Below are 19,360 nucleotides of genomic sequence, written 5' to 3' on the forward strand. Positions count from 1 at the left end.
ATCCAGTTGTGTTTTAAAATTTAGGCATGTCAATTTTTTTTTATCATAAATCAAATCTAATTCGATTACTGATAAAGAGGTGCATCTGTAGACACCCAAAATTTTTCAAGATGTCCTAATGATAACATTGTTTAAAAGTGCTTTCTTAGGTCCTAATGCAAAAATCTCAAAATTGAGTTATTTTTTACCCTAGTTGACAAAAAAACCTAAAAAGTCAGGTATAGCTTTTAGAATTTTAGAAAAATCTCACCAAATGTCAAAAATACTCAAAATATAATAAAATCTTGAATTTTTGGGGTTTTCCATCTAATAAGTTTTGTCGTTCCGTAGGTTTGTCATTCCATAAGTTTTGTTGTCCGGTAGATTTTTCATTCGACAGGTTTTGTTGTCCAGTATTGAGAAGACAAAGTGTTTTTGCCATCTACTCTTGTCCAACCCGTCTTGTCCCATTCTATCCCTAGGAACAACATTCCAGTAATGTCGTCCAACTTTAGGGATGACACACTTAGTGCCATCCAACTCTGGGAATGAGACACTTGGTGCCGTCTAGCCGTCTAGCTTAAGGGACAACACAATATAGTGTCATCCCATCCCCATTTGACCCATCCAGCTTTAGAGATAACAAAAGGCTTTATCGTCCACCCTTTTTCCATCCTCTACTTCAAATCTATGGATAAGCCATTTGGATTATCCTTGTCCGATCCCAATGATCCTGTGCATTTCCAAGAAAGAATATTCTTCTGGGATGAACTTTCATCCGGATAGGTCTTATTCTCATTTGGGATAGACCTAAACATATTTGGGTCAGATTTGTACCTAGAATATCTCATAATCCAGTTCCTGTTCTGAATCTTATAAATAGGGGTTCAGCCCTACAGTTTGGTTATCTGAATTTTTTCTGTCCGAATTCTGATCCTATAGAATAAGCCTACTCAAGCCCTGTCAGCACTCTATCCCAACGTCATTGAAGAACCTTTGTACCTACGCTGAGGTGCTTTCAGAACCAAAGCAGTAAAAAATCCAAATGGACCTTCAAGTTCAAAATTAAGAGCTCCAAAAACCTTGAACCTGCCTGACTTTAACTTTTCTTCTGGCAAACAACGATTAGAGCTTGCAAACGGCATCCCCACATCTTTTAAAGTCTTTTAAAAGGGATTTCGCAAAATCCAGTCATGTCAAATCTTCCTCTTCATAAATTTTTATCAACATGGAGTCTCTCGAGAGGAAGTGTACCAAGCAATGTTTGAGTTGGACAAGGAAAGCACGTTGGGCCCCGATTACTTTCAATCTTATTGGCCTACTATTAAGAATAATATATGCAAAGCCATCATAAATTTCTTTGGTGCAGTCCACATGCCGAGACAAATTAATTTTACTAATATTATTATGATTCCAAAAGTTTTTGAGAGTCTGTAATTTCATTTATAAAATTATCTTAAAAATTATTGTGAATAGGATGAGGCTTATTCTTCACAGGATCATCTCCTATAATCAAAGAGCTTCCTTAAAGGACGTAACATCCAAGAGAGTATTCTCCTGGCTCATGAGCTTGTGGATACGCTGGAGCATAGTGCCAAACCAAGTCTTTTGTTTAAGACTGATTTGGTTCAGGCCTATGGAAAAGTTAGTTGGGAATCTGTCTGGAGAGATCATTCTGGTTCTTCAGCTTTCCCTGTGCTTGGATCCAACGGATCATGACTTGTGTGAGCACTCCTAAGTTTGCTAGAATTCATGAGCTCTAGGGGTATAAGACAGTAGGACCCAATGTCTCCATATCTCATCCTCATTGTTATGGAACGTTTATCTCGTCTTATTGTGTTGGATGAGATGTGTGGCTCTTTGACTCCAGTCAACATTAGAAACTTCAAATGGAGTCATACTTTCTATGTGGATGATGCCCCTTTTTTGTGAGGGTCTGTGGAAAATTTATTGAATGTGGTAAGAGACTTTAAGCATAAATGAGGGTTGAATGTTAGTGAAGAGAAGAAATTGATCTTCATTCATTTTAAAGGTGGCATGGCCAGTATAGTGGTTCTCATTAAAGCAGTGCTCACTTATTTCCCATCGTACCAGATGATGTGTTTCAAATTGCCGAAGTCTATAGTTCAGAAAATAGAGCACATAATGAAAGAATTCTTATGGAGCGGTGTGGGGACTCAGAATAACACCCGTCTTATTAGTTGGCAGTTAGTTTGTCTCCCCCTTGAAGGAGGATTGAGCATACGGAAAATGGAGGAAATGAACTGTGCTTTCTTTGCAAAGCTTGGTTGGCAGATTGCTGCAAAGGAAGGAAACCTATGAACAGTTGATTTTCTGCAAGTATCTGTACTTTATTAACTCAATTTGGCATATGTGGAGAGATCCAGCAACTATGTGGGAGTGGAAATCGGTACTGGTTGGGTTCAAAACCATCAAAGATCATGTGTTCTGGAAGTGAAAAAATTGATTAGCTAGTTAACAACTATAGAAGCCTGGAACATTATTTACAAAGAAACAAGACATGGCTTGAAGTGTCTCATTCTCGTGGCAAGCAAAACAGAGTTGGAGCTTATAATCAACCCTAGTTAAAAGAGCCAAGTTCGAGTTGGCTTATTTATAATAAAAAAAACATATTTTTTTAGAGCTGAAAGAAATAAAATTACAAAAAAATACCTAAAAATATATATATATATATATATATATATATATATATATATATATATATATAAAACATGTTTCTTACTACCTAACCAGCTTATGCGAGTTGAGCCAGCCGAGTATTATTGTTCACATTCAGCTTGCCAAGCCTATTTTTTAAGAGTTTGAGCTCTTTATGAAACGAACATGAGTGAGTCACAAGCGGCTTGGCTTGTTTCCCAGCCCTACCCCTGACCGTAATGGATGCCGTTAATCATCATTTTTGCAACTGTTTTCAGCCGTTCAATCTCTTTGCTTTAGATGCGCTTAATCTAAATCATGAATGACGCTGAAAAAAATTGTAGGGTTACATCTATAATGCAAGCAATCCAGCCATGGCTCTTTAGATGTCAATTCATCATAGATGAATAGCAACAAAGTAGGGATGTAAATAGGTTCGGATCTAGCATAACTAGATCCAGATTCAGATTTGGAGTCCGATGGGGACTGGGCCAACCTAAAACCAGATCGGACTTGCTTAAAATATTGCATTTACATGTATTTGGATGAAAATTTTAGTCAAATTCAGGTTTTTGTCGGATTCAGAACTAGATTCAAATGCAAAACTTTGATACTGAATCCAGGTCCAATTACTTAGCGAATCCTATTTTGGCTAACAAAGCCAACTAAACGGATTTAGATTTGGGTCAGAGATCTGACCCAAATCCTTACAGTTTAGGTCCCCACATATCAATGGGATCCCTGACGGTATTAGGTGCCCCTGACCTCAACAGCTCTCCAATCTTACAGCCATCCATCGTGTACTGTATACATTCTCATGGGTCTGTTGTGTACTGTATAACGCCGCAGCTAATTTGATACTTGTAGCAAAATAGCAATAAACGAATTCAAATAAGATGCGTGAAAAGTAAACATGCAAGAAACAATCAACAACCCAGCACGATAGAGAATTCAATCGAGTTCCCAACAAATTTCAACTATTATAAATAGAAATATTTCCCCCTTTTCCATCGTAAAAGGGCTGAAGTGATCAAAGATTCAGGCATAGTTTCTAACAAAATACTGGTCTTGTCGATCAGAAGCACAAGTGGCGGCAGCAGTCGAGGAGAAAGTACATGTGACTATGATCACATCCAGAAGCCCACAGGGATACCCTTTGATATTATCTTCTGGAAGTAACCCGCAGATTCTTGGCCATGTCATGTCACCCCAGGAGAAACGTCAACAAGCATATGCAACTAGAATACAACTGTGTCCAGCATTGTCCCCAGCGTTTGCACTATGTTTGAAGACATCAAGTTGGAAACATGTTCTTCTAAATGCTTCTTGGCATCCTGCCTGCCAACATTAGCTATTGCAAGTTTCTCCGGCGGCAATTCATCTTCCTCCTGCACTGCTTTGTTATATTTGATCGCCAAGCTTAGCATTTCCTGTTTTTTCATGATATAGTTGAGACAAAGTTCAGAAGCCCATATTGATGGTGATATTAAAAAACAAGATGATACACCCACCACATTCAGTAGAAAAAAAGTTACACTATTGTCAATGAGAAAACATAACTATCACTAAACAGAAAGAACAAGCAAGAATAGAAATTTTAAGAGCAAAGCAAGGATAGAATGCTCTACATAGATGGGACAGTCCCAAATACTCCCAAGAAACATACGATTCATCTGATCAACAACAGATACAATTGAACGTGCCATCAGACATGGTTGGATCATCATGCCTTTAGACTACCACTTCATGAAGGTTCATGTCTTATCATTCGATATTTCTACTAAATCTATCATCTGTGTAGCTCTCAAAGGCTTTGTGTGGTTCATGCCATGAACCAGAGTTACCGGAAGCTTCTTAGATAGGTGGAAAGCCCGCTTCTCGAAAACTCTCTTCAGAAGCGCGATACTCCTCGCTTCCGAAACTTGATGATAACCTCGATTCCCCTACGATGCTTCATCTATTTTTCTTATATGTTATCTTACTCAACTTTTTATGTTCTTTTATGTGTTCTCTCTTCTCACTCACTTCCATATGCTTTCTCTAAAGCGGTAGTCATCATTTTTAATTTAATTCTTACACTAAAAAATCATAAAATTTAATATTAGTCACTTTTATTTTAATTTTTATTTGTGTTTTATTTTGATTCTCATTCAATTCCTATATATATATATATATATATATATATATATATATATATATATATATATATATATATTCCTTGCTTCCTGATTACTATACATTTTAAAATGCATCGCTTCTCGCTTAGTCTGACAACCTTGCCATTAACCATATTCCACCAAAGCTAGGGTCCAGTTGCTCATGCATCAAAACCTATGTCACACGGACTCGGCTAGGGAGGCGCCGCACCCGAGTCGACACGCCCCGACACGGGTGTGGCCACGGGTGCGGCTTCAGACACGGCCCGGACTCGATTAATGCCGAGTCGGACTCGGTCAACGAGTCGAGGCCGAGTCCGTCCTTGTTTTAGACTCGATCAATGTTGACCGGGTCTAATTTTGTCTATTTTTAGGGTAAAAAACAAAAAAATGATCTTTTTATATATTTTTAAAAAATATATATATAGCACGAGTCTTAAACATAAGCCCCAGAAAAAAAAAATTGGACACGGGGACCTGCGCCGGGGGGAGCCCCCGACCCCCCTTTCTGCAAGGGCAAAAGTACAATTTGCAAAGTCTATAAAAACACTCATGCTGGTGCCAAACTTTAGAGGTCAATATCCACATATATGCACACAAGATATATATATATATAGCTGAGTCCCCGTGTCCAAAATTTTTAAAATTGTGCCGCAAACGTGTCGCACCCACACCCATGTGACATAGATCAAAACATAAATAAGTTCTATGGGTGAACAAGCAGGTCCATGAAAATAACTCATACACAACAAGATCTATGCACTGCTGTTGATATGATACTACAGACTCCTGGAATCAAAGTCAGATTTTGAAAGCAGGTATTTCTCAGACATCAGTCATTTGGACCCCAATATTTCTCATTTATTTCATAGATTTTCTCTCCAAAGCAGGTCTCCAAAGTTCTTACCTTTTCTCCTGAATAAATTTCAGGACCCTCACAACTTATGCATGCACAAAAAATTCATTAAAAGATAAAATGTGTTTTTAAGGACCCCGAGCATCTACGAAAAAATCCTGTGAGGAGAAATCAGAAACCAAAAATTGAAAAGGACTTCAGAAAACAGGTTACCTGGATAGTCTGCTCATTAGTTTTCGAATGGGAGTCAAATCTTTGTAAAGTCAACCCATCAGTCCATTTCTTCTTATGCAAATTGAGCAACATCTTTTCCTCAAGTTCGTTCTTTCTATAATTAATGGCTATGGAATAGTAGTGCCGATTCAAGCCATGAATCAATGCCTGCATCAGAAGCAAAAAGCTTATAAAATGAATGAACACGAGGCATTTGCTGAAGAGACGTTGGCAGGCATGTGGTAATAGAATTACCTGAATGGATGGCTTGTTAAGATGGCCAAGGTTGGAAGTACTTTGGCGTGGCTCTTGACCTAGCATCATAGTCTGAGGATTGATCAAGCGAAAGGCATCAATGACAACCTTCCCCTTCACACTTTGGATCGGATCTACCACTACTGCAACAGCCCTTTGGTTCAAGGCTTCAAAACTCTGCAAGGATACATTGAATCTTTCGAGATAAGGAAAATAGAAATCATCTTAACCTCATGATCGATGTGAAACCATAAAGAGAAGACAAAAAAGCCAGTATGTATTATCAGTTTATCTGTTTAACAACAGTTAATTTGAAGCCTTCAAAATATGAGGCCCAAATACCACGTGTCCTTTTTCCATATTTAAACTCTTAGATAATAATGCCAAATTGATCTTCATTTGCTACCTTCAAATACAGCAACCTTCTCACCTTCAAATAATAATCACTCATTTGGAAAAACAGGCGCTGCTCCACATCTTAAAAGATGTAGAGAAATCATCACAAGCATCTCTCCCTCACCATGGATTCTAGAAATAACATGATGCGTGCCAATTGTCATGAAAGCATATTGCATGATATTATATCAAATACCAACATAAACCACATATGGTTTAACATAGAGAATGGCCATTATACAGGATAGAACAGCATTGAGTTTTACAATGGTAAACAGTATAAAACATAAGCTGAAAAATATAAAGTCCACTTTAAATTTCTACAATCTTATCATTACAAATTTAAGAATTAATTTGAGAACATATCCAAATTGAAGATAATGGCAGTTACAACAAAAACCAAGGTTGTCAAAGGCAGAGAGACAGCTACCTGTTGAGTGTTTATGTCCACCCCTGAAAGCCAACAACCAAAGCCAGGATGTGAATGATACCAACCAACAACCATTTCTGGCCTGCCCAAGCAAAAAAAGAATGCAAAGAGATAAATTTTCACCCAAAGGGAATGGTCATCAGAAAGTAATTTAGTTAAAATTACACCCATGCATAAAAGATACTGATCTACACACATGCACGCACGTATATGTGAGTGAAATATATGAGAACACACACTGGCTCATGCACACAGACAAATACAGGTACATCCATCAAGATAAGAGAAGAAAATAAACCATGAAAATCATCAGCACCGTTCATGGAAATAGAGGAGTAAAGAACATCATTGCTTTAGATATGTCTCAATTTCTTACAGACCACTTCAAAACACTAAAGTGAAAAGCCACACTCTTAAGTCATTGCCTTCGACATATTCTAGCTTGATTAAAAAATCAATGATAAAAGAAACAACTCATAGCATCCTTTCACACAGAAAATTGCAGAAAAACTAAGCAAACAAGGTAGTAAGCATACCAAATACTTACTCAGAAACGCTTGGACATCCAAATATCGATTGGGATGGATATGGTAGCAGGGTCATATGTTTGGTAACTGCATTCATAGGTTAAGTTCAGATGCACAACCTTGTAGTCATGATAGTCATATGGGTTTTTACCATCTCAATATATGAAGTGGGTTTAAGCAATAGAACCAAAAGATTGGTGGGTCTTTGGAAATTTCCTTAAATCTCTAATGCCACAGAAAATATTGTAGAATAGAACACTCAGGCTAGAATAGAAATTAAAAGTCGCAAAAACATTAAAACCAAACACTAAAAATGCCTCAACTTCATCGTATAACACCAAAAATATGGATAGTTACAAAAAGACATGGAAAAAATATTTTCTCATCATGTCTTAGACAGTTTGCCATGTCATGCATGTCACTAGCATTGAACCCATGGGTTAAACCTACATGGATGGATCTATGGTCTGGATGAACTGCTTCAGCCCTAGGTTCATGTTAACAACGATGAATCTGAGTCAAGTTCAAATCAGAGTTACCAGTCAAGGAAGCGGGAGCGGGAAGCGATACGGGAAGCGGGAGCGGGAAGCGAGGCACTTTCAAAAATTTAGGAAGCGGGGAAGCGGGGGACCACTTAGAAGAAAATTACGAACCGTCTCGGAAGCGACCTAGGAAGCGAACCGGAAGCGAGGGGGAAGCGAAAAAAATGGGGCTTAGAAAATGGTTTTGATTAACCTTTCTGCTATTGATGCTTAGAAAATTCTAGAGGGATGAATGAAGAAGATGGGTTTTGGTAAACGTGGTTTAAAAAAAGACTTGGTCCCAAGTTTGAACTATAGACAGCTTAACCAAGGCCCATCAACTTGTAACATTATTAAGTATGAATTACATAAATAGGTATTATCTTTGACACTCTCAACCATTTAAATTATGAAATCAAATTCTTGTTGACAGGCCTTTACATTTAAAACCAAATAAGTTACCCCGTGGCATGTGTTTCAAAATTTAAATAGCTCTTGTTTCCACAAACTGCTGAGACAATGAGATTACATTTATCTCAATGTCACATGGATATGGCCATATATAGGGGATATAAACATTTTATGCATTTGGTCAAAATTAATATTCACAATGATGTACAATATTATTGTCTGGATGCCACACCGAGTTTCACTTGGCCAAAATTGAAGTCAAGATTAACTATATAATTTCCACTACAAAATGTAAAACTACATTAAATATTCTTGTTATCAGTTACATGAAATAAAAAGGACAAGAGAGAGAGGGGGGAATCTTCTGAGAATGTCAGCAATAAAAATTAACTAAAATGGCATGATTTTCTTGTCCAATATGAGGAGCAATATAAATCATGTTTGTGTGTCTTGTTACCTATTCCAACAAAAAAAATGACCATTAAAAGGTCATGAGCAAAAAATATGAAGCACGACATGGACCTAGGAAGTATAATAAAAAAACTTTGCTAATGGAATATTTAATTCTGTGGAATTCTGTGGTGAAAATAGGAATAGGAGAAGAGAACTATCTGTCTTAGCAGGGTCATAAGATCTCCACCAACACAATACTCTAATACCAGCCATAAATGTGCTGAAGTTTCATTACTGCTGGCAGGCCAGCAGGGCCATTAGCAAGGTGGGAACTCAATCCCACCTAACCGATTACTGTTGGCAGGACAGCAGAGCAAGGTGGGAACTCAATCCCACCTGACCGATTAGTTGTTGGCATACCAGCATGGCCATTAGCAAGGTGGGAATGAGCTTCCCAAAAAGCCAGCCTGGTGTCAGCATGAATGAAGGGAAACACATCGGCAAGTCTGATAGAAAACCCATGCCGACCCCTTTTCACCGAGGACCCAGCAAAGAGAGTGAGAGAGCGTGAGAGAGAGGAGAAAGAAGAAATAGAGTGAGAGAAGAGAAGTGAGCGTACCTGAATGGATTCATCGCCAGAAGTAGGGAGGAGGTCGCTAGAACTCGAAACTCGCCGAAAACTCGAGAGAGAGAGAGAGAGAGAGAGGGGGGGGGGGGGGACTCGGATGCGTGAAAAAATAAAACCCTAAGCCCTCAGGGTTTTGTTTTTTCACGGGTTTTGTAAAATGTCGATTTTACCCTCAATTAAAGGGCATATTCACGTGTTGATTTTTAAAGCACACGTGTAAAAAAAATATTTAAGGGCAAACTAGTCATAACCTTGAAAGCGTCCCCTTCCCCCATTAAAGGGACACGCGTACCCCTTTAAAGGGAAGCGTGTCTCCCTTTAAAGGGGGACGCGTACCCCTTTAAAGGGGGACACGCTTCCCTTTAAAGGGGTACGCGCTTCCCATTTGAAATGTGCGCTTCCCCACGCGTTTCGGAAGCGCGACGTTTTGCGCTTCCGAAGCGCGTATCGGGGAAGCGCGCTTCCCCTTCTATAGGGGCGCTTCCGGTAACTCTGGTTCAAATCAGGGTTTAAATTTCATGTTCTTTTTTGGGGTCCACCACGTCTAGTCCGACTTTGACTAAGCATGCCTTTAGCACATAATGAAAATCTAATTGTGGATTGATACCAAGCTGAAAGGTTTTCTATATGCAAGTAGACCTAATTTAGTTAGTATATGCATTGGGTGGCCATTTGGGTATTATTTCTGATTCAATTTGGGTGCAGAACTTGAAGCCATCAAAATTTGGATTGGGAACCTTCATGGTGGATTTGATCCTTAGTGTGTCACACTAAGGTTAAGACTCGCCATTTGAAGATTTTTTCTTGTTCAGATTTAAATCTTTGAAGTATGAAAACATTTTACATGAATTCTTATTCAAGTTTACTTCATAGGATTTGAGAGGTAGAATAATTGAAGATTGCTAGCTTATAGTTCATTCTTTCCTTTCGACTCATACAATTGGCTAGTGGACCACCTGTTTATTGACTGGTATTACACCAATTAGCTGCAACGTCTAGCCCACCTCAGCCATCTCTATGGCCAGAGTGCCTTTTCCATTCCACGACCTTTGCTTGGTCATTAAAACCATTTTTTGAACCCATAGCTTACTGGAACAACCTGATTCGTAGTAGGATTCATTTACAGTGAGTTTTATTCATAGTCACAGATTTAGGCGATATTTTGAAAATATAGCAATAATAAAGCTGCAAATTCATAAAACGTTATTAAAGGCAAAATATCATAATATTTTGAAAAATATCAGAAATTTATATATGCCATGATATTATGAGTTAGTTTTAACTTTTTTACTTCTTTTCTATATTTTAACTACGTTTATGCTTCTTTTTTTATAATTTTTTACTTATTTCTTTTATTATAGCTGTATTTTAACATCTGAACATGTTATTTTTTTGTTTATTTCTACTATTTTTATTTTTTTGTTTTTTTTGAAGCACCAAGATTTTCCCAAAATTTATCAACTAAACCTATATCATTGTGAGAAGTTGCCTTGCCGAGATATAGCCGAGGATATTTGTGACTATGGTTTTATTGTTGTTCTTTTGTCATACTTTGCTCACAAGGGTTGGATTCTTCAAGGCATCTGTCCTTGGCTTGGATAGGATGTTTGGAATACTTTCACCTCACCCATGAGTAGGGGTGGCAATCGGGTCGGGTTGGCGGGTCAGCATACCTCAACCCGAACCCGACCCGTTTATTAAACGGGTCGGCTGTGGCAAACACGAACCCAACCCGTTTAATAAACGGGTAACCCGACACGACCCGCCAACCCATTTAATAAATGGGTTGGGTCGGGTAAACGGGTTTTCAGGTTCGCGGGTCGGGTTGGCGGTTGATGGGTCGGGCAGACGGGTTGGCGGGTTGACCCACCCGCCTAACCCGTTTATTAAACGGGTCAGCCGGGTTGGCAGGTTGGCATACCCCCAACCCGAACCCGACCTGTTTAATAAACGGGTTACGCGGGTCGACCCGTTTATTAAACGGGTTGGTTTAAGCCCAACCCGAACCCGCCTAAGAGGCGGGTTGGCGGGTCGGGTTGGCGGGTCGTGTCAAAAATTGCCACCCCTACCCATGAGCAGATTTGATGTAGACACGAGGGTTTCACATGAGTTCAAGAGGAAGAATGACATAATAACTGCTAAATATGAACTAAAGTTCAAAAGTCTATTAAATTACATGATACCAATCTAATGAACTATTCTAACTCTCAAAGTCCAGGAAGGTGAAAACTCAAAAGGAGATGACAAATCCACACTTGGTAGACTTTTTTTCTACATTGACAAACCTATTTAAACAAAAAAAAAACTTCAGAAAGAAAATTTTCATTTCACCACAACTCATTGTGGACCAAATTCATTAAAGCTTCAAATCCAAGATCCAATGACTTATTAAAATGGACCCTAATGTTACACCCAGATCCAGCTAGAATATACTCAAAGGACTATCTGAATTACCTCATACATACATAAAAAGTTGGATATGCAACTCAATAAGTCTACCTGCAGTTATGATAATTTTTTTTTTCAAAAGAAAAATTATTAATTAAAAAAGGTGACAAGGAGTCACCAACAGCAAATACAATATGAATAGTCAAATCAATGCACAATAGAGTGAAAAATCCATTTAAGATCTGAGTTTGGCCATTTGAGAGCAGGCTCCTATATCAAACTGAATTTGCGCATGAAGCATTTTTGAAGTCCCCGTCCAGTTGTTAAATGTATCATTATTGCATTCCAGACATACAAACCACCAGGCCATGTGCAACCACCATATCAAAATGGGTGAACCATATTTCAGTTAGGCAGCAAAAGATGTATGGCAAGACTAATAAAAAAGAAACAACTGATAAATTTTATGCTTATGCTATATAGTTGCTCTCCTTTTAGTGAAAGCATGTTCAGAAGCACATTGGCCCATGTCGGACCTCCTCAAATCATATCAGGCCCAATTCAGCTTGTTCAGAGCCTTACTTTTGTCACTAATTAGAAAGTCAGCCTTCCTTATTCCTTGTGGAAAGGCCCCATGGTATGACTTACTCTCACCGAAGAGAAAGGTCTTTCAAACACCAAACGAAGCTATTTGCTAGTTAGACACAGTGAAGTTTTCTAACCAAGAACATTCACCGCCGCATTACATGAACTTATCATGCCCTCTGCAACTCCTTGCATAGTTGGGCCCACATGAGCGGCAAGTAATCGAGGCTATCAAAGAATAACCGAGGCGTTGATGCATGTGTTAGCGACCTATGGATATTTTTCATACTATTGAGCACCCCCATGAGCACCAATAATGCAAACCAAGAGGTATAGGGAGTGACCATGCTCAAGACCAATGCATATGAGTCGTTGCAAGCCAAGTGAAAGGTCCTCCATATAAGCATTTTAGGTGCTCGCCCTCTATGAACAAGGGAACCCTGAAAAACACTAAGGGAACCATAAATTTTTACTTAGCCAAATTCTCCAAAAAGCATGACTGCAAAGTATTTCAGTTTAGCAAACTGATTGCATCGACACTTTCCATATATAATCGAGTAGGTGAATCTTCAATTTTGGGTCCAAACGATCCCATGTGGTCACGAAAAATTGAATAAGAAAGCATCGGGGCCTGAAATGGCACCCATTTTAGAGGTGCCAAATGAAGTTGCTCTGATTGCCAACTGGCTGCGCCGTCACGTTCTCCATAGGTCATTTGGTGGAGGAAAACTCAGGTTTGGACTTAAAATCCTTCAAGTGCACAGACAAAAGCGAAGCCGGAGGTCATCGGGCCTGAAACGACCCTGATTGCAGACCCTAGAGCCAACACAACCTTTTTCACCTTTGGCTCAATTTTTCCACATGCACCAGGCACCATTTCACCTCCAAATTGAAAGAACCAATCGAGTTGTTCAGGAATTAAAGATCCATTAGCATTAAGCATTAGTCATTGTTCTTCCAACCTTACATTTCACTTCTTCACCTAATAGATTTAGGATAAGATGCTCCATACCAAATGAAGCACCAAATAGAGGTACATCTAACAATCTTGCTGAGTTTATTTAGTTAATGGAAAACAAATAGATAAGTCCAACTTCCTTAAGCTACTTAACTTCAATTTTCCAGTCGACCAAAATCCACATTTTTTTTTCTTGGCTAGGATTGTGAGTAGAATATGCATACGCGTGCTCAAAACTTCTCCACAAGGTTAGCATGAGCCCAGATAGATAGACATGACCAACACGGTTCCATTATTTCCAGTAGCATATAAGCTCAGTCATTGTATGGCCACATGATTTCCTCATCTCAATCAAACTGAAGGACTGTACAACCAAAAAACCTTTCTGCATCATTGGCTACTTAGACAAATAATGCAGAAAATTACAACAGCAGGGACTTCTTTTGGAACAAAAAATGAGTCATAGGTTATGCACAGAGTTTCCAGATCACTCATCACCACCCAATTTGTCAATGTGTTTTATTCCTTTCGTATTGTTTTCAACAACAAAAACTGGAACATAAAAACAATAGTTTCTTTCTCATACAAGGTGACAAATATCACCCTGTAATCCTTAGTAGTTAAGTTGGATATGAATCTCACAGATGGGCAAAAGGCGTTGTGGAACTGAATTACTACACAACACCAAATGGTCCAAACCACAGATCAAACAAACCGGCACCCGAATATGTATAAACAAAAGAACATATCCTTAAAACCCAGATTAAAAACGAAAAAGAAAAAATCTTTAAAGGTAAAACCTTCCAGTCTGCTTGAGCATATCGAGCATGTTAGTCTGGAAAACATGATCAACCGCTTCCACGCTGACTCCCGTCCCGCTCTGCGGCATCGCGAAAACGTCCACCACACGAACCGTGTACTCATCGACAAACTCCCCCAGCATCAAACCCATCACTTCCATAGGAACACCAGCCCTCCCTGGGGAGAAAGAGAAGAAGCACAAGTTAATCAACACAATAACACATAGAACGCAGGAGATCGAAAGCAAGAAACAAGAAAAGAATCCGAAAACCCAAAAAAAAATCCGAAGAAAACCCTAATTTCGTTTTACAGGGTAAGGATTGTTACCGTGTTTTAGCATCTTGAGGAGGGCGAGCGACGAGATGTAGACCTGCTCGGAGGAGTCGAGAAGGGGAGAATCGGCCGGCGGATGGCCCATCCCTCCCGCCCCGGAGAAGATCCTCTGCAACCTCTCCATCGCCTTCTTCTCCTCTGGCACAGACCCGCCGATCAAAAAGAAATGGCAGAAAGCCAGACCCACCCCCCCCTGCTCTGGTATTGATTGTGGGAAGGAGCGCCGAAGTGACGATTTTGTACAAGATAAGATAGCAAAATTACAGAAATACTGACTCTTGGGGAAGAAGGCAAGAATTTCATGTGAAAATTTCAACTATTTGGATCGGGTCCAATTAGAAATCAAAGGTTGGGTCCCGTAGTTGAATAGGATCTTTGAGAAGGCTTGACTTGGTTAAACGGGTTAACCCAGTTGGATCGCTAGGGCTGGAATGGGTCGGTATGGTCCAGGTATCTGATATGCCCATATCTCTTTTCGTGCAACCCTGTCAGATAGGGTTGCAATTGGGTCGGCCGTGAGTTGGGTTGGGGTTGATCCAATATTGGATTTAACTTTCAATAGGTGAATCCGTTTTTGGATCCGAATCTGGCTCAGTACTAGGGCTGCAAATGGAATGGATATTATTGGATATCCCATCCGAGTCTGAATGTCATTTACAGAGTTGGATCCTTTAAGTAAAATCCGAATGTGCAGTCGGATCTTTTCAATCAGATTGCTTTTGGATCCATATCTGTTCAATTGGATTACTTTTAGATTTGGGTCGGATTAAGATCAATATTTTAATTTTGTATCCCAATTGATCTTAATCAAAATTCAATCCGTTTGCATTTTTAAAATGTAAATAGCTGGTTTTTCTTTTTCTTTTTTTGGATCCAGTATTTTCACTTGTATTTCGGATTCAACCTAACCTCATCAGAACTAATTCATATTTTTTATGCATGCTAATACGTTCTAAAAAAAATATATCATAAACTGTAACCATATTTTTCAATATCATGTGATTTTTTCTTACCGAGATTTTCCCCCCTAACGAGATTTGTGACATTGATTAGATCATGTAGATACTAGTCAATTTAATTGGTCTATAAAGCAGTTTTGAGGCCTCCCTTCTAGGTTTGAAACTGTGCCGTGCATGTTTTAAAACTCGGTGACTCATTACTGGGCTCGTCTTTGAGTGACTCGTGACTCAGCTAGGTCAACTCGGCGAGTCATGTTAACTTTATATTTTATATAAAATATATAAATTTATGTATATTTTATAGTATTTTTCTAATATATTATATATAATATACATTATATGATTTTATAATATATTTAATATAAAATTATATTAATACATATATAATCATATCTTTATATATAATATACATAATATTTATATTATGTTTCATATAATATATGTAATTATATGTAAAATATATTATATATGTATATATGTATGACTCACCCATGACTCTACCCGGCTAAGTCAGCCTATGACTTGGTCGAATTTTGCTAAAGTCAGGTCACACCTGCCTTTTTACTCGGTCATCCAGGCTGAGTCAACTGAGTCATTTAGTCAACTCAACGAGTTTTTAAACCATCGTGCAATGTTGGGGTATATTGGACTAGAAAGGATGCTGGTAATGGAATAGAGGCAGCAACTCTTGGGTCAGACTGGCAAAATATCTCACCCAGATCTGAACCAAGTTGGTCTAAGAGAAATCATGAATGACATCAGCTGTGAGAAAGGTATGAAAGTTAGTTACAAACAAGCATGACGTGAACGTGAACGAGAACAAATTAAGGAGTCACTATATGATTCATTTAGAGAGTCCTTCAGGATGCTTCCCGCCTATTTGGATCATTTGATAAAGGCTAACCAAAGATTACTAGGGTATTTTGAGATTAATCAAAAAGATCAATTTTACTACATATTTTTATCTTTCTTCTCTAAGCATCGATGAGGTTTTGAAAAGATGTCCTCCAATTCTTATGGTAGATAGCACATTCTTAAAAGAAAGATACACATGTATATTATTGTAAACCCTTAGTATTGATCATTGTGGTGAGATGTTTTCGGTAGCATTTGTTGTTGATGATAAAGAGTCAAAGGATTCATGGGTATGGGTTTTTAAGCATCTAAAGGAAAAACGGATACGGATACGCTTTGATGAATATAGTGAGGAAATACTATCTCAGATAGGCATGAAGGTCTAAAGTATGTTGTTTCTTATACATGGCCTACATGTCATGTTGGATATTGCATGAACCATTTGAAAAATAACTTTTCTAACAAATTTGATTCATTATTCAGTGCAGTTTTGTGGAGTGGAGCAACCACGAGACGATAGCGCAATTATTTTTCTCAAAAAAATTGAAAACAAGACCAAGCCACATACAATTTTGTTGTCACTAACGTAAAATTAAATCATTGAGTTAACAGTCACTTTTCAGCAAAAAGATATGAATGTTTAGCGTCTAATATAACAGAGAGCTTCAATTCGTGGATTCTCGCCATATATGATAAGCCCCTAATTCTTCTTATTGAAAGACCTTATCTATGCCCATGGTATGCTATTGTGGTATCAATGATAGCCATACTGGAGGAAGAATCACTATCGGTGGCAAATCGTCTGGTTGGATATTCAACTCCATAAATATGTCGTGCAGGGGTTGGGGCCTATAAAGGCCACTGTCGTAGGTGGCCTATAGTTGTGTTGTGCTTATAGAGATTGTGCACGAACATGATGTTTGCTCTTTTTTTGTGCATAAGCTATGCACAAACTCACTCTCATTCTTGAAAGTTTTTCAGAGTTCTATGCTCCGATCATATTGTGAATCCGTCATTTTTTTCAAGGATGCAAGTTCACAATATACTTCTTTTAGTCCTATCAAAATCTGATAGCGAGTATTGCGATCCATAGTTGATGAATGAATTTTTGCATTGATATCAATTTGTTAGGCCCTCCTCAAGGTCTGATTGAATTGGTTCGGAGCTTGGACCATAAGGGAGCCCAGGGCTAGCAACATATAGGTACTCTAGTTTGAGCTCGACAGAAGCAATAGGATCATGCATGTGGTTTTTAGACTTCCATGATTAGGATAGATGTGTTGGGGGTTCTGATACCTGCTAAACACAATTGGGTAGAGGCCTAAAGCCTCTAATAGTGACTGTTTAGGAGGTACGAAAGCTACCAGGTCACAACAACTAAATCAAATACATCAAAACTAGGCTTTATATGAGAATTGAGAAGGAATTCTGCTCTAAATCTAAAAGGACCTGGTTCAGAGCTTCTAGAGGGACCTAACAACATGTATTAGGGTCTGATATAGGTGCTAGGGGTTAGAAGGGTAAGGCTAGGTCATTGGAGATGTTGATAAGGTCAAACAGGTGAAACTACATGTTCTACCAAATCAGTAGAGTGCAATATTGGTATTTCGAGTCTCGAACATGGGTAGGTATTAGCTAAGGCTGAGATCTGTTTCAAGGGTTGTATAACTAGTCTATGGAGGTCATGAAAGAGTCTACATATTCAAGTGTGATCAGGTTATGTGTAAGAGATTAGAAAAGGCAAAATAACTCACAAAATGAGACTGCATTACTCATTAAGGTGTGATCTTGATCTAAACAACTTAAGCAATTATATGAAAGGTTAAAGACTGGTCCTAAGGTATGATAGAGGTACAAAAAGTGGTATAAATACCTGAAACACGTTTGTAAGGAAGACTGATAAGCAAAACCATGACTGTCAGGGCATAGATTGGTCCTAAGGTATGTTAGAAATAAACTTTATTCAATTCCTTTCATAATTCAATTGGGTTCCCCATCCCTCTATATTTAGATTGGAGGCTTGGAGTTCAATTCTAAACTAATTGTTACTTCAAAAAGAATTCTACCAAGAACATAAAACTTAATAAATGAGAGACTCCTAAAAACCAATATCTATGAAGACTCCAACATTAATTAAAACTCCTAAACAATTAAGACTCTATCTAATTAATTTCAAGAAGGATCAAGGAAGCTTCTAGAAGTGGAGGACATACCGTAATGGTCTCCTGGTTCACACCCCCTATGTGGGCTCGACCAGATGACCCTCCTTGGTTCTGACACAGACATGTATCAAGATCTCATTTTTTCTGGTATGGATACATATCCATTGACTTTTTCACATGTGAGAAGGACACATCAACTGACACATCACTCTTCTAGGTCCTACATAGGCCTGAACGACCCTCACTGCTTGCAAGGAAAGGTGTGTGGATCTTAGAGCTTGGATCCACATCATCTTCTGAAATTTGGGTCATAACAAAACACCACGCTCCTCACCACTTTGCCCCCAAAGTAGGAGAAACCATGACCCAACTGATTAGTTGCTCTACCCAGACCAAACATGAGGTTTTCATCAACCCCAAGCATTGTGGTGACTCCACGGTTGCTTGTTCATTGTTTTCTAACCACTGCTCAACTCCCAAGCTAAGTCGAGTCTAAGCGAAGGAGTGTGGGATATGGTTGCGCTTTATCGAAGTCTGAATCAATGTCGCTCTGTGTCCATGAGAAAATCTCAGCTTGCCATTCTTGAATACCTATGCAAGGGACTGTGGCCCCCACATATAAGAATTGTTGATGAGAAGGAGTTTGATTGGACATCGTACACACTGTGAATAGGAGGTCGTTGAATGTGCCTTTGGTTCATGCGAGTAAGGGCTTGGGCACTCCCAACTGCCCCTTATCTTTTATTACCCTAGCGGTGGAACTGATGAGCACCGCATCCTGCTGCACGTTTTGACTTTTAGCAAGGGTCAACTAGTTTATGTTTTGCCTATTATGACCCAAGTTAACATTGGTTGGCCATGATACTGAACCAAAATTGTTTGATCGACAACTAGCT

The 19,360-nt window shown here is 38.7% G+C and overlaps 1 protein-coding gene across 1 annotated transcript; it reads right to left on the reverse strand.

Moving 5' to 3' along the window:
• Positions 1–3,640: 3,640 nt before the first annotated feature.
• On the reverse strand, positions 3,641–14,655 carry LOC149839458 (26S proteasome non-ATPase regulatory subunit 14 homolog). Its single transcript, XM_090002560.1, has 6 exons — positions 14,483–14,655; positions 14,155–14,332; positions 6,944–7,025; positions 6,118–6,294; positions 5,863–6,030; positions 3,641–4,067 (listed from the first exon to the last, which is right to left on the reverse strand). The coding sequence occupies exons 1-6, from the start codon at positions 14,610–14,612 to the stop codon at positions 3,876–3,878; spliced, it is 927 nt and encodes a 308-aa protein (XP_089858686.1). The 5' UTR covers positions 14,613–14,655; the 3' UTR covers positions 3,641–3,875.
• Between the last annotated feature and the right edge of the window lie 4,705 nt (positions 14,656–19,360).

Source organism: Nuphar pumila, chromosome 4 (assembly GCF_984573655.1).
Source record: "Nuphar pumila chromosome 4, dmNupPumi1.hap1.1, whole genome shotgun sequence".
Taxonomy (NCBI): domain Eukaryota; kingdom Viridiplantae; phylum Streptophyta; class Magnoliopsida; order Nymphaeales; family Nymphaeaceae; genus Nuphar; species Nuphar pumila.